Below are 15850 nucleotides of genomic sequence, written 5' to 3' on the forward strand. Positions count from 1 at the left end.
TCGTTGTCATTTGGAAATGAGATCGCACATAAGTATGAATTGAGATCGCGATTTTCTAACGATTAATCGTGCAGCCCTAGTTTATAGTGCCAATGGCAGTATGATTTTTTTTTTTAAACTTATAAACCACTATAACGTACACCAGAAAAATTGTTCCACCAACCTGGCTAGGAGAGATTCGTGAACTACACACCCAGGCATGGTTTCACAACTGTTCAAGAACAGCTCAACGTAGTCAGAGGTACACTCTTGGCTCAATATTCAAACTGATCAATCACACACTCTGTGTTTATACATCACTTTTTATTTGATTATTAGTTATTAATCTCTGGCACTCTTCCACAGTGTGTCTTTGTCCTGTCTTCCTCCCCTCACCTAAAGATTGTGCCATTGTATTAACACACCTGAATGTTCCAGACTACCAAAACATTATAGAGGTGGTCACACTTGCTGATCTTCACTTAGTCAAATTAATTTGGTCAGCTGTTTTCATTTTTAATTCTTATAAAACACTTTAAATGCTAACTAGTGTTAGTGTTTGTCCTCTCTTCCTACCCAGCCATGTGCCACATGGCCGCCCCTCCCTGAGCCTAGTTCTGCCAGAGGTTTCTTCCTGTTAAAAGGGAGGTTTTCCTTCCCACTGTCACCAAATGCTTGCTCATAGGGGAGTAGTTTGATTATTGGGGTTTTCTCTCTAGTATTGTTGGGTCTTTACCTGATAATATAAAGCTATAGTTCTTGTTATTTGGTACTATATAAATAACTTTCAACTGATTTCAATGAAGCTTGATTCATATATCCACCCCTACTCCAAAAAAGTTCCAGACTCTTAAAGATATCCTCAGGGATCCCATGTGGATCCTCCAGCAAACAGAGCTAACTGATTACTTAAAATTCCTGATAATGTGGGATTTCACAAAATAATAAAGCAAACTTCCAGCTCTGGCATATAGTCAGCTCATTTGGAACTTTCTTCTGTCACTGTCACAAGTGATTCAGTTGCTTCAGTAACATTTAATGCGTCTTTTAAAATCTAGCCCACAGCTAACTCACAGACTGAGCGGCATGATTATATTTCTTGCTGGCATCCACTTTAGTACTATATCAACTACAGTTCCCAAACTTGGAGCATTATCAGCTTAGATAGCAGTAGAAATGTAGGAGTAAGATGGGCAGAATCTATTAATATTAACTTTTTGTTTGACATTGTTTGGTTCTCCTTAAGTATATTGGAATTTCCCTTTTTGCTTGGAACCTGTGGGCATACAGGCCAAGACATCAAACTGTTCAATCAAATTTTAATAAACACTGTTCACTGAACATATAAATTAACCACTGATATGACATGATAGCATATACAACATTTTTAACCTGATTTCTAATTTGGCCCATCTCCCATTTCATGTTCTCAGGTATGCCCAGACAGCTTCCAGCACAGCTGCTGTTCTAACTACTTGCACTGGTGCCCTTTGTGGGCTGTTTCCTGGAACATTATCACGCCTCCTATACAGTAATAACAATTTTGGCACAAGAGTGTAAACAAAATAGACTAAAACCCAGCAAAAATACTGAGGAGCTGCACAGATAATACGATGCTACTCATCTAAGGGTTGTGAATCCAGCTGAGCTGTCTGCTCGTATTGGATTTCTGAAATATTGCTTGCTGCTGGTAATGCAAAAGGTCTGCACACTGTAACCACAACATGCCAGAGACAGTCGATGCCAAATTCTGAGCTAAGTACGATGCATGACTAAATGAAAAGCCCTCCCTTTCCCTTCATCCTAATTGCATCTACTCTTGTGTTCTGGGGTAATTATCTTCAGTGTGTGGGGTGTTTTCTCTCTCTGAGCCACTCACTGTAGCAGCGACTAGCACTCCCATCTAGATGAGCAATTAGTGTCTTAACAAATGACACATCTCCCCTTTTATGACCACCTCCTCAAAAGTCATCAGCCTAATTGTATGCATGACACACTATGCATTACCTGGAGCAGTTTCCTTGTTAATTCTCGTGAGTTGGAGCTGTCAAATGAAAAAATCGATCCCATGCTCATTTACTGTCAATCAGATGTTGCCTTCTCCCCCTCCCCTGTTTGCTAGGGCTTAAATGGCCAGTGAGTCATCCACCTCATTCCCATGTTTTCACATTGTGTACAGATGATGTAAGCTGTTGGTGTATTCACTGATTGCATCGATCTGCAGTTTTCGCCTGGCCTCGGGAGATTTGGATGCTCTTGTCGGAAAATAAATCTTTACAGTTGCTGATTGTTGTACTTCAACAGGATGCAACTTGACCTACTGGCATCTGTTGCACTCTTAAAACCATGAATTATATCAAAGATATCCCTTCATCAGAGAGAACGTAATGGGCTCGTTGAAGATCTTCTAAAAGGCAGTCTCACTAAAAAAAAAAGTGTGATGGCTTTACAACAAGCCATTCCGCTTAAAACTAAATGAGCACAGCGCCATTGACACGTTAAAGACTGCAGCCAGTTACAAGCCCGTGGCGTGACAGCATAATAAACGATCAGCATTACCTAGCGCAGCATGTCAAACTTTGCCTTGTGCGGAGTGATCCAGATGTACTTGCCTGGCTACATGACAGCACCTTTCTCAGCTCTGCTTGACAGTTTTGACCAAAAACATGCTTGTATGTTGCCTAAAAGGGCTGTGAGTCATGATTCGAGCTGAACTCATGTGTTCAGCAGATTTGTAAAGGAAAAGGTGACACACTTTCAGATTTAGCTTGGTCAGGTAGAAGAATCAAAACTGCAATTATATCAGATTAGTCACTAGTTGTAGGGATGTTGTGCCACGTTAAGCATGGTCCTTTTTTTTGCCAGAACATTGAGTTTGTTTTCCTTCCACTCGCTCACCACTGAGGTTTCCTCAGTTCTAATGTGTTTTTATTAGAAATATTTGTTCTTCGCACACAGTGGTAATCCGTCTTTGTTTGACGCAGCTTGAAAAGTCACAAAGCGATTGGTTTGTTGTAACTTTTGTTTCTCACTTGAATGCAGAGTAAATGCTGTCATGTGTGTTCCCTTTGAGTTGTAAAATAAAATGGCCATTTAAATGTGATTGTGCAGTCCCACTCAGCTTTGATAATAATAAAAATAATAAATAAAGCTTCTAAAAATACAGCTTTTAGGGAGATTGTGAGTCAGAGGTCCCCGTCAACAACAATAACATCCTGGAGAGTTTCTGAATATCGGAGACAGATTAGTGGTATTGTGGAAAATCGAAGTCCTAACATATACCACACTTCTTTGTTTACTTGTGTGGTCTCGCAACTGTGAAATCAAGTGAAGAAAAAGATACGCTGGTTGTCAGTAAAGCTTGTATAGTCTGGACTTAGTTGGGAGCACTGTTTAAACTAAAGTCTGTTATTTTGAAGACAGCGTGGATTCAACTACTATCTACTTCAGACTTTTGGGCTCTTACAGAAAGATCCTCAGATGGAGTCGATCTTCTGTTTTGTGTTATGAACAGAAGAGTGTTTGGTAGGACTTGGCAAGTTTCCTTTATCAGGCTTTGGATCTCACCGCCATGATTTAATGATGTGTCATTTTGGCCCTTTTCGAAGTGTTTTACTGATGTCTGGATCAGACGCAGTAGGGCAGAAAGATGAGGCTCAGGACAATGCTTTTGTGGACCTCAGGGATGCACAGAGAGAAATGGTGAATCATCCTACAAAAGCGTTGCAGACATGACTAAAGTAGCTTCAGGTTCCAAAAAAGTACTTGCTTTGGCTGATCATTTGAAAATAATAAAATGCTGCATAATTGTGACCACGCTGGACGACAATAGCTCTTGGCAGCTTCAAGCAATTAGACTGGAGTGTACTTAACATAACCTATGTAGGGTATCAAATATAGTAGTTTTCTAACTTATGCTTGGTGTTCTCCAGTTTCTGCTTCACTCTCTAACCACAAATGACATTGCACTGAATCATGTGGCACTGTCATGGTGGGGGTTTAACAGTTATTCACTGGCCCCTTTGATTCCCTGCTTATTGTTCCACTGGTAGTGGTTTCGATTATTCTTGTGTAATTAAACCTAACAGAATCAAACATCCAGCTTAGGATGTCCTGTTGAGTTGTGGTCCTCTGCTATGATACAATTCAAAAGCTGGCGTCTCCACTCTGGCCCACTTGTTGTTAGCCGAGGATGAAGGCCTTGCCATCTCCTGCCATAAATGCCTTCTAAATCAGAATCAGGTTCCTGGTTGCCGGTCAGACGCATCTGAATGAGAAGCAGCCCAAGGCCCTGGGCGCTGTTCTCCACAGTGGTAGGCCCCCCGCCTCCGACTTGTCGTTCTCCATCAGGGGATACACTAAACTGCCTTTAAAGTTCAATGTGTAAACAAGAAAGCTCCTTCAGGAGATTTGATTGGATACATGTAGTGCACTGGCCAAGAAGGTCTCCTTCCACTCATTATCATCACTTGCTTAACAGCAGGAAGCCCACACCAGGCCAGTAATGTAAGTTAATGGCTTACCTATATGAAATAAAACCAGAAGTCTAAAGCAACAGCAGCCGCAACGATTCTCAGATAAAGCAGCTGACTGATGACAGATGAAATCTTTTTTTCTTCTTCTTCTTTTTTTTTTTTTTTTTTTTTTTAAATGTTATTTATAGTTGGCATTTTCATGATCCAATCTATTTATTTTCTCTAGCGGCCTCACTGTATAGTTGTTCTTATTGTTAGAAGAACTGCAATTCCCACACATATTGTTCTCACACCCACTAAACTTTAGTAAGAGGCCTCCGTTTTTTTTCTTTACAGTGGATCCTTTTTGAGCTCAATGGTTTTTCCACAGGTCTAATATCAACAGTACAACAACAAAACAATGCCACATTCACAGCTCTGACACTCAAGCCTTTCTGTTGTATTTCTTAGTTTTATTTCATTTCTTCTTTGCTGCACATCCGATAAGTAGCAACTTGCCTTATCATTAACTCAGCATAACACGATGAACTATCTGTGCTTTACTTTGCAAACTTATTCAAAACATTAAATTTACTTTGCATAGCATCAGCTTACAATTACTATGTGAGTAAAGATCAGAACAGAGACGTTGCATACATGCTGTATCTGTCCTTCAATCTCATTATCATTGGGAGAGCTTTAAAAACACGTTTAGAAGTCATGAACTTAACACTAACTGAAATCTAGCTGGTTTGGCTTGGGACTTTCTTAACTGATATAGCATGTGATACTGGCTCTTTTCTACCCCTGTCTGACTGCAACCTCCAATCTGCGGGTGTTTCTGACAATCTAAATATCATCATTTTGATTCTAAGCCCCCGCTGTGTAGTATTTTTAAATCCTGCACCACTGCAGGACTCGAGCTTTTTTGCAACTGCCCTGTTGACATATTTTTATTCTGACATTTAAGTATATTACATATAATGATGCACCTCTCATAAGATAAACACAGATTTAAATGAAATCTGAGATGCATGGCCGTCCCCCATCCAGCTGGGATGGCAGGCAGTCAAACTGCTGTACTTTTCTCCCACTTCCAGTAGATGTATTTAAAGGAGATTACAGCTCTGATCCAGACAAAAAGACCAAACTCCCTGGTACCGTCTGACTAGTTTTCTGTAGTCGGATAGAGAATAGATCTCAATGTTGTAATCTCAGTGGACAAGGGTCATCACATTGTTGCTTCCACTAATACCCTGAGATGAAGAGAAAGCATCATGTGGTGTGGTATTTTTCCCCTCTTCAGTCTTCAACAGAAATTCATCATTTCATAAATACCTTGGACAAAAGCTCATTCACTGCATATCCTGCTGTCAAATGAATACTGTAAAAAAGCAGGGCTTTTCAGTCAAGGCTGCACAGGAGCAAAAAGACTGATCCAGACCCAACAAGATACAATCTTATTATGAGTGCCAGAGCTTTGCTCCAGGCTGTCTATTCAAGCACACTCCTGTTCAACACTGAGATTTGACATTACAAAGTTTACAGGTTTTTCAGTAAATGAGTATGAGAGCCACAGTTACCTGCTAATAAAAGCCATTAATGGTGTTTAAATTCTATGTGCAAGGCTAAAGAACTAGTCTTTTAATTCATCTGCATCTCCAAAGAAACAGCCCAGATTCCAAGAAGCTGGTATATTTTGTAAAATGTAGATTAAAACTAGAACAAAAAAATGAACAAATCACTGAAACTATTCATTTATTTATTTATTTTAAAAAGTAGCAGCACAAAAAGAACATATCAGATGCCATCCTTGCAAAATTTTACACACCTTGAAAGCATTTTGGAACTGAGGAGACCAGCTGCTGAACTTTGAAAAGCCAATGTCTGCCCTTTTTTGTCTGATATACAATTTCAGCTGCTCAGCAATTCAAGATCTCTTTTGTTAACCAAATTTTTTAAATTGGTGATAAGTCAGTGCCCTTTGACGGTCTTGGATTGCATACAGAATGTGGATTGGCACTGTCCTGCTTAAATAAGACGTTGTCTGTTTGACAGCACATGTTGCTCCAAAAGTTGTAGTCTGTCTTCAAGCATCAGTGATGCCTTCACAGATACGGACATTGCATTTCAACGTCATGTCAACAAAATCTAGTTTTTAAATGGTTTACAAATCATCTCATTCTGTGTTAGCAGAGGTAAAACATGTCTGCCGTCTGCAGCAGTTGTACAGTAGCATCACTGTTCAGTGAAAGCTTCAGACTTTACAAAACGGTTCAGAACAAGTGTGTTTTTTCTTCTTTTTTTCCCCTCCTACTTCTCACGTTCTCTTTTCAATCTCCTACATAGACCCTAAGGCCATGGACATTTGTCAGCACATGAAAGTAGTGCGCTCAAGCAAACTTGTAAAGAAATGGAAAAATATCTGCCACAGCCTGTTGAAGCAAATCAGTCACAGGTTATTCTGGAGTTCACAAGAAAAGGAGGAAACAGAACAGTGAAGTGGAAAGGAAGGTTTGTTGAACTAGTTGTCTCCATTCAGTGTACATTCATTAAAGCTAATCACAGTAAATTAGCTGGGTGGAGCAGATTGCCAGTTGTAGAGCACTGTGTCCAGATGTTGGACAAATAATGGTGCCAGCAGCAGGGAAAGAAAATACTTTATGGTAAATCAGGTGGAGCTCCCTGTGGGGTTTAGGTTTTAATTTTTACTGGAACCAAAATGAGAGGCCACAGTGACCACTAAACAGGTCTTCATTTGCCGATCCAGTCTTCTGATTTTAGGTCTCAGAATAAATGGTCCTTTCTAAACCTATTTCCATGCAAATAGTGATGTTAGAACAAATTTCCAGTAGTTGCATAACTTGTTTGAAGTACAAAAATAAGCAAATATACACTTTTGCAGTCTGTTGGTTTAAAATTTGAAGCCCCAGTTCAAATGGTGAATAAATAAGGTGATAGTCCCCATTCTTTACATTGACCAGGACTGCATGACCCTGCAGTTAAATGAGACTTCTCTGTTGTGATGTACCGCTTCTCTAAATGGAAATAGTTTTAGTAGCTTTGAGAAAGCTTCATGAGTACTTTAGTGGTTTTTTGAGGTTTCTAAAAAGTGTGGTGAAGTTGCAGAGCACAGTAGTGCAGAGCAGCAGTTGGCCTTCACTTGCAGCTCTTGTCTTGTCAAATTAGGAGGAGGAGGAGGGAGAAATACATAAACTAACACAACCGCATGCTTTTTGAAATGTAAACAAACAGAAAAGTGTTTGAAGCTCTGGAATGGGGGCCGTTGAATATGACGGGAAAATTAGTTTGTTGGTGTAAATATCATATGATTGGATATTTCTTAGTATTTCATGGTTTATGTGAATCCAGACCATTTGAATAATGTGAAACAGCAATCATCCATCACCACCACAGTCACACTGCTTTTCTGTATGTTCATTAAGAAGTGATGAGAGTACACTCCTCTTTTTTAACTCTTTAAAGTTTGCTGAAACGTGACAATTTGTTTTGTTAATAAATATTAATTTGCCTACATGAGTTTTACTTTGTATCATATCTGCCACATCCAGTTTAAAAAAATATGGCTTAAAAAAGCATTGTGCAATTTAATGGTAATGTGGAAGTGTCAAACTCACAAAAACATATACAAATACACTATATTTTCAAAAGGGTTCACTCGTCTGCCTTCACATTCATATGAACTTGACATCCCATTCCATTTTGATGTCAGCCCTATGCAGCTTTAATAGCTTACACTCTTTTGAGAAGGCCTTCCACAAGGTTTAGGAGTACCAGTCCAGACTTGTTCATTGGATTGCCTAATGGAGAAGCTTGATACATGTCCACTGCGGTGTTGCTATCAGTGTGTGAAGAGTGGGAGAATTGTTGCATTGACAATCCAACACAATGGGCAGCACATTGAACACATTTTATAAGTGGTCAGAAACTTGTAAATAACTCATGAAAGAATAAAGTTACGTTGAAACCGAGCACACCATTGTTTTTCTTGTGACATTACCAATAAGTTTGATGTGTCACATGGCCCTCTTCCTATTAAAAAAACAAAGGTTGTATCTAAGATGGCCGACTTCTAAATGGTCACCACCCATCTAGAGGAGTTTTCCCCCTCACATATACTAATGTGCCACAAACAGGACTTTAATATCACCAACCATTCCCATGTTATTGCGGTGTATCCATATAAATGGCCCACCCTGTAGTAATTAAGGGGACTTTTGACACCCCTGGTATCAAAGTCCTATTTGATGGTCGCAGACGTGGATTGGAAACCTCCACTGTACTAACAGGGTGTTCGTGGCTCAAGAGTTGGGAGTTCGCCTTGTAATCAGAAGGTTGCCGGTTCGAGCCCCGGCTTGGACAGTCTCGGTTGTTGTGTCCTTGGGCAAGACACTTCACCCGTTGCCTACTGGTGGTGGTGGTCAGAGGGCCCAACGGCGCCAGTGTCCAGCAGCCTCGCCTCTGTCAGTGCGCCCCAGGGTGGCTGTGGCTACAATGTAGCTTGCCATCACCAGTGTGTGAATGTGTGTGTGAATGGGGCGATGACTGGATGTGTAAAGCGCTTTGGGGTCCTTAGGGACTAGTAAAGCTCTATACAAATACAGGCCATTTAACATCAGCTCCACACACATCAGCAATCTACTGCTGCTGGAGTCGTCTTTCTTTTGTCTTAGTTTCTCTTGTTGCACTTTTACAGGCTGCAAAATCACTGTAGTATAAAACATCTCCTCATCAAGTCTGACATTCCTCATTCCATAAGAAATGAAGAACATAGTGTGAAACATTAAAGTCCTGCCTTGCCGACTGTCAGAGTGCTCCATGGCAGCCAGTTGATGGGTTCGTAATGCAGAATTACATGCATGGCTAGGTTACTGATGGTGTTGGTGACATAAGACAAACAGCAAAGACAACGGCATTCATTCGGTATCAGACTGTAACTTCAGATAATGTTTTGTTGTTGTTTTGTTTTTTTCTTTGAGTTGTTCGCAGCTCAGTTTAATCTGAAAGGTTAATCGGAAAGAGTGCACTTCAGGTCTGTTTCTGCAAATCTGCGCACAGGCTTCCTAGTGTGGTCGTGTAACTCATCAGGGGGTTTGTCCCATTCAGTGTGTTTTGGTCAGCTTCATTCTGCTTTGTCTCCACAGGAAGAGGTCAAAAGCCACTATGGAGACACGAGTCATGGCTTGTTTTGTACTCTGTCCAAATTGTCCCAGTAATACTTTGCTCTGAGCAGTCTGAATGAGCCATGTTAGATCATATTATACATATTAATCAAAGTAAAGTTTGTTTAACTCTCAAATACCATTTTGCTGTTGCCCTAAATTTCTTTATTACAACGTGTAGTTTGTTTCTCTGCTGTCAGTAGTTCTGTGAATATAAATTTGAAGGCGAGAACAAATCGCCAAGGTCAAAGTGCTGAGTTGAGGAAGTACCAGTGATGATGATCTTGCTTTGGTGGAAAAGTCTGAAAGAGATCCATGCCCTCTCAACTGTCAAAAAACCCTTCGAATCAAACACACGCTGTCCATTTCTGAATTTTAGAAATAGTGTTTCTGTCAAATAAAATCATTTTTATTTTACCCACATCTGTTTTATCTGTACTACATGATCAGGAGGAGCACACAATTCATAGCAAAAGTTTTGACGCTATTGCACAGTTAGCTAAAAATGCGCATGTCATGCTCTAGCCTTGATAACAAACTGTGGGTCTGCAGAAGAAGATTTGTCGATGTTTTGGTCATTTATCTATACAGCTCATTAAGAAAAGCTGGGGTCTTTGCCTTACTGAACATTTTCATTTACGCCATTTAATCTCTTTATATTTGAATCAATAACAGGTTGGCCTCAGTCACATTGCACATCATTTATAAGACTACTGGATTATCGTGGCTTTAAGGTTTCTGCTGGCCTAACCTTTGTCAATCCGTAATTTGACTCAGTGTATGTGTGACACGCAGGAGTAAGACTGTTTTCCATAGTTGTTGCAGTCTGAACATGTTAGCGTTCCTGTCTGAATGAATGATGAATTGCAATAAGAATAATAATAATAACGATGGTGGCTTTTGTTCTAATCATGCAGGAGGAGTGCTTTCTTAACCTGGAGGCTCCAATCAGCAGGGTCTGCGGTTACGACACCCCCTTCCCGCACATCTTTGAGCCCTTCTACATCCCAGACAAGTGGAAGTGCTTTGAAGCAATCAAGAAGATGATCAACTACTGAACCACCCCCATCAGGTAGGAGAGAGCTGACAGCTTCTTTTTGAAGCAAATTTATGATGGGACATTATGTAATTTTCTAACTCTTATTCTATATTAAAGCCTGCCAACAGCTACCCTGTAATATGTATTATTTATATCAGTAATGCAAACATGAGAAGGTGACTTAACTACGACCTGCCTTCAGGAGCAAGAAGCATCATTATAGGAAATCTGATTGCCTCTTCTCTTAAACACTCAGATTGTGTTTCATATAAGCCGTCACTGCACATGTAGAGGATTTTTATCAAGACTTACAAATGTTGTTGCCATGCAAAACTGCATTTTATTTTTCTGTTGGTAGTTGCCACTGTTGGATATATTGTGCATTTGAACGGTTTTGTGCAAATTCTGGTAATTACAAACATTACAGGTTACTAGATGTAACTACAATGACTAATACAGTCTTAGTTTCTGGGAGTCATACAACGTACAGTATTGTTTTTAAACCAACACCAAATTTTTCAATTTATTTAAGAGGGAACAATTTAACAGTGTTTTATAAGTAAGAAAAAAAATGAAGGCATCTGGTTTTCATGTAACTGTGTAATACAGCGCTCCAACTATTAAATAGTGTTCGCCCATAAAGTTAATGGAGTTGAGATGAGAAAAATAAAGTTGACCTCTTGCATGGGTAAGCTTCAGTAGAGCTAGAGTGTTCATGGTCCATCTTTGTTGTATCTGTTTTTAGAGCTTAGCTGAGCGTGCGTGATCGTATCTAGTCCTACTTTGTTACTGTGTATCTAATATTGTCTAGTAACATTTAACAGGTTCTCCAAATGTTCTGCATGGTACAGAATACAGATGTTTGAAGTCATCTTATGTGAGGTATTGGGATGATGACATCATCTTATTACTTCCAGTGAAGACAGGGTTTTTCCTGGCTCATGCCGGGCTGTTAGGGGGTAATTGCACACGTGTCTGCATACAGTAAGGACGATCATTCTCTATAGCTTAGTTTGTGAGAAATACTTTTCTTTTTTCAACCATTTCTTAACAGAAATCATCCTTTAGTAAAAAAACAAAACATTTAAAAATAAATCGTTTTTTAATGATACGTCTGATTTTCTTGTGACTTTGTATTTTTTAGAGGGTTTTGTAAGATTCAGTATGGGTGGTATGGTAGTGTAGTGCTTCTGAGCACTGTTTTCTCACCCGCCCCTGAATTTAATAAGCAGTTAAGAAAATGGCTGGACAGGAGAGCCAGTATGTAAAAATTACATTTGACAAACTGTAAACGTTGTAACCCTGATTGGAAGCAAATACCAAAAAATTTTGTAAATGTTGTAGTAACACCTGTCTGGATTTGCTAATCTAACTGTAAATTAATCAAAATAAATTGCCATAGATTTGTCATTGTAGTTGAGGACGTGCATGTGGTCACTCTGCATACAGTGTATGTACCTGATGTGAAGCTGGAGAGTTCTGAAAATGCCATAGTATTTATTATGTGTGTTTAAATACCTACCACCTTGTAATCAGACCACCCAAGGCTCATTTTAATGCCAAGCGTTAACAGGACATAGATGACAGGGGTATGCCCCTGGATTTGTGGAATCTAATACTAACAGTTTGATTCTGGTCCTTTGATTGTTTCCAGAAAGGTTGAATAATGTATTGAGGGCTCTTTTGCAATTCCTTTTTAATTATTACTGTCACCTTGAGATATAGCCTTTAAAATGTTGGCCTGTAAGTCTGAAGGAGGCATTTATTACATCTCTAATCGCATCCAACACATGTCACCTCTCATCCTCACTCTTCACTATCTCCATCCAGATCTGTTTTCCTCCTCATCTGCCATCTACAGCACACTGCCAAGTTCTTCACTTATTGAATCTTTCTCCTTTTCCAGAGCCAACTCCTGGTAGCCCTGAACTTGATCGCCTCTCCTTCTTCCTCTTCTTTCATCCAGACACTGGAGAGCAGCCAGGAAAAGACACTTTGTTGACCATCCAATCAGAAAGCAGTAACCAGATGGGTTCCATGTTGTTCTGTGTCCTCAAACTAAAAGACTGTTACCATATCTCTGAATTAGAGAGCCTTGTTCTTCTGCAAGACATAAGTGACTTCATTTGCTCGATGAACCTCCATGTAAAACTGATGTGATTTAGTTATCTCTTAGGTCAAAGTTGGATACTGTGGGGAAAAGTGTATTTGGTTTCATTTGTGACTGTCTGCCTCTCTGTGTTGTTACTTTTGATTTGAATGTGTCCAACCGTGCTCTAATCTTAATTTAGTTTGACATGAACTGAACCTTGTTGTACTAATAAAGGTGGATCTGTGGATTTTAAGGAAAATAAAAGATGCTGATTTGGTGAAAGCATTTGGTTTTGGTGTTTTGGATTTGTAGGGATTTACTTTGTCATGTTGGAAACAGAAAACAATTTCTGCTCAAGAGGTCTGGTAAAATATGTTACAGCTATATTTTACTGCTCATTCAATATATTTTGTTGTATTTATTGCACCACTTTTGATTTTTCAGCCATCTGCTCATCTTGTTCAGCCTGCAAGGAGTCTAAAGATGAGCTGATTGGTTTTCTGTTATCACAGCTTTGATTTAAAGATGTAAAATTGTGAAAGAATGGAAAAAGTTGTAGAGTTTTATCACATGGCCATTACTGGGATGTTTTAAGGCTTTTCCATCTTATCAGCGCTTCCATAAGGAAATCAGTTTTCTTGTTAAACCTCTTGTCCATGTTTGCCATTTTAGATTTCAACATGGAATCAATCATGATCGTGAGTGGGAGCCTTTGCCCATTTACTGCATGTTTCTGTCCATTGAGTTATGGTTTCTCAATGGACAATAAAAGCAGTAGTTGAAAACTTGCCCTCAATTCCATTAATAAACACTGACAAGAAGCAATCGTGCCCTCAACTAGTGCTTAATGTGCCACATGTATGTGCTGATCATTTAAGTATCTGGGTATGACTGTAAAGTTTTGGTCAGGCAATCATTAGGTCAAAAAAAACAAATCGTTCAAAAGTGCTCGGCAAATATCTTTGTATGTCTGTTAGACACTTCAAACCCTTTATACAAGTGGAAATGGGTACAGTTTCTCTTTAGGATTATACAGTAGACTGTAAATCATTCAGTATTGTGCAAAAGTCGCCCCTCCTGTCTTGACATTTCATCATCATCACCATCATTTATTTATATAGCACTTTGGTAAGCCTGGTGCGTTTTTGTTTTTTTGTTTGTTTGTTTTTTTTAATTTATTTATTTTTTGCCTTTCCCGTTTGGTTCTTTTGCCATCAGAATTATTGTCTAAAGGCAAGGAAAGATGCCCAACGAATTTACTTTACCAAATTGACCATCCCAGCCTTGCCGTAATGGTCTATTTGATTCACCTTTTATTGTTTATTTTATTTATTTATGTTACTTTCACTTGCTAGATACGGGACAGACTTAAATGAGGAAAAGAAAAGGGAGAAAGGAAGAGGGGGGGGAAAAAACAGCGGAGAAGAGGGACGGGGATAAAGGGAAAAAAAACAAAAACCAACTAAATAAGCAGACACACAAAAAATACATATATCAATCACCTGGATCACCTGTTGAGAAAGAAAACAAGCAGAAGAAAACGAGAGCAATACAATAAACAACATCACAATGATCTATGGGAATATAACTGTAAATACTAAATATTAAACATTATTGTGCAGCACGTAAGATCGACAGCGCACAGTGTGCTTTGAGGTAGGAGCCAAAAAGGGTGTAGTTTGTGTGTGTGAGCACCCGTGTGTACACCTGTGAGCATGAACGCGCTTGTTTTTAAAAGGTTCTTTCATGTAATGATCTGCTAGAGGGTGTGGGGGGGCCACAGTCCCGTCCTCCAGGGCATGAAGCAGGTATGGAGGAGATCAAAACTCCAGACATCCAGAGGCCCCCAGAACACAAGAGACCAAGGAAGACCAACAGAGGGGCAGCTGTGCCACTATCCCAGAAGGAGCTGAGGAGAGTCCCAGATGAGGGGTCACCCAGCAGCCGCGGAGCAGAAGCCAGGAGGGGTTGCAGTGACGTGCCCGTGAGCTCCGCTGGCAGCCAGCTGCGCCAGAGTGACCGAGCCCCAGGCCGAGAGGCCGAGGGCACCCCACCCCCGAAGTGGCCCGTGTGAGCCCCAGGCTCCAGGCCCCGATAAGCAGCCACCAAGGAGTGAGCTGGTGTGTACCTGGGCACCCACCCCCGGACACAAAGAACCACCAACGCACCGATGTCTGAGGGCATCTGCCACTGGCAGGAGAAGTGGTGGGGGAGATAGGCCTCCATACCTTAGAGCAGCGGTACCCAACCTTTTTTGCGCCATGGACCGGTTTATGCCCGACAATATTTTCACGGACCGGCCTTTAAGGTGTCGCGGATAAATACAGCAAAATAAAACTAGTACCGGTACCGAAAAAAAGAAAATTTATTCATAACACACGTGAAAAGACCCAGGAAAACCGAGTAAACGATAAAAATGATAACAAAATAACGCTGAAAACCGATAAAACCCCTGAAAACTATACATTTCACACCTGAGCCTCAACTCTCGCAGCCCGGTACCAAACGACTCACGGACCGGTACCGGTCCGAGGCCCGGGGGTTGGGGACCGCTGCCTTAGAGGGCCTGAGATGTCCCCAGAGAGGTGGCGTCTGATACCCAACCTGACATATAGACACAGACATACAGGCACACACAGATACAAACATCCATTCCCACATTCCCATTCATGCTCTCATATGCAATTACTCAACATTCAACCAACATGGAGACAGACATAGAGAGACACACAATCACACTCCCCAGGCGTACTCTAAGCCCCGGGTCTAGGTACCCTTGCCCCTGGAGGGGGAAACTGCACCCAGACCCAGGTGGTGTTACCCTTTTTCCCTGCGGTGGGGAGGAGCAGACCGCCCAGACTCCACAGCAGCAGGGAGGCCCCACACCCCAGACCCCAGTCAGACGGCCAACTCCTCCTCCCGGCCCCCCGCTCCAGCAGGTCGCAGAGAACGGGGGTGTGAGAAGACTCCAAAACCTCCCTCCGCCCTGGTGCGTTTTTAAAGTGCTGAACAACACAAAAACAAAGAGAAACAAAATATAGTATAAAATAATAGGAGGGATGTCAGTTTCCCGACAACATTTTGCTAAGAAAATGGGAAATAA

General features: G+C 40.7%; 1 protein-coding gene across 1 annotated transcript in view; it reads left to right on the top strand.

Annotated features, from left to right (window-relative positions):
• bckdhb (branched chain keto acid dehydrogenase E1 subunit beta) overlaps nt 1-13032 on the top strand; it is a 58956-nt gene extending 45924 nt beyond the window's left edge. Inside the window, exons 10-11 of the mRNA XM_040012657.1 lie at nt 10534-10688; nt 12562-13032. Of these exons, the coding sequence (XP_039868591.1) occupies nt 10534-10674 (141 nt within the window). The 3' untranslated portion in view covers nt 10675-10688; nt 12562-13032. The remainder of the gene's footprint in view (nt 1-10533; nt 10689-12561) is intronic.
• The last annotated feature ends 2818 nt before the right edge of the window (nt 13033-15850 follow it).

Source organism: Simochromis diagramma, unplaced genomic scaffold (assembly GCF_900408965.1).
Source record: "Simochromis diagramma unplaced genomic scaffold, fSimDia1.1 OVJJ01000618.1, whole genome shotgun sequence".
In the NCBI taxonomy this organism is placed as follows: domain Eukaryota; kingdom Metazoa; phylum Chordata; class Actinopteri; order Cichliformes; family Cichlidae; genus Simochromis; species Simochromis diagramma.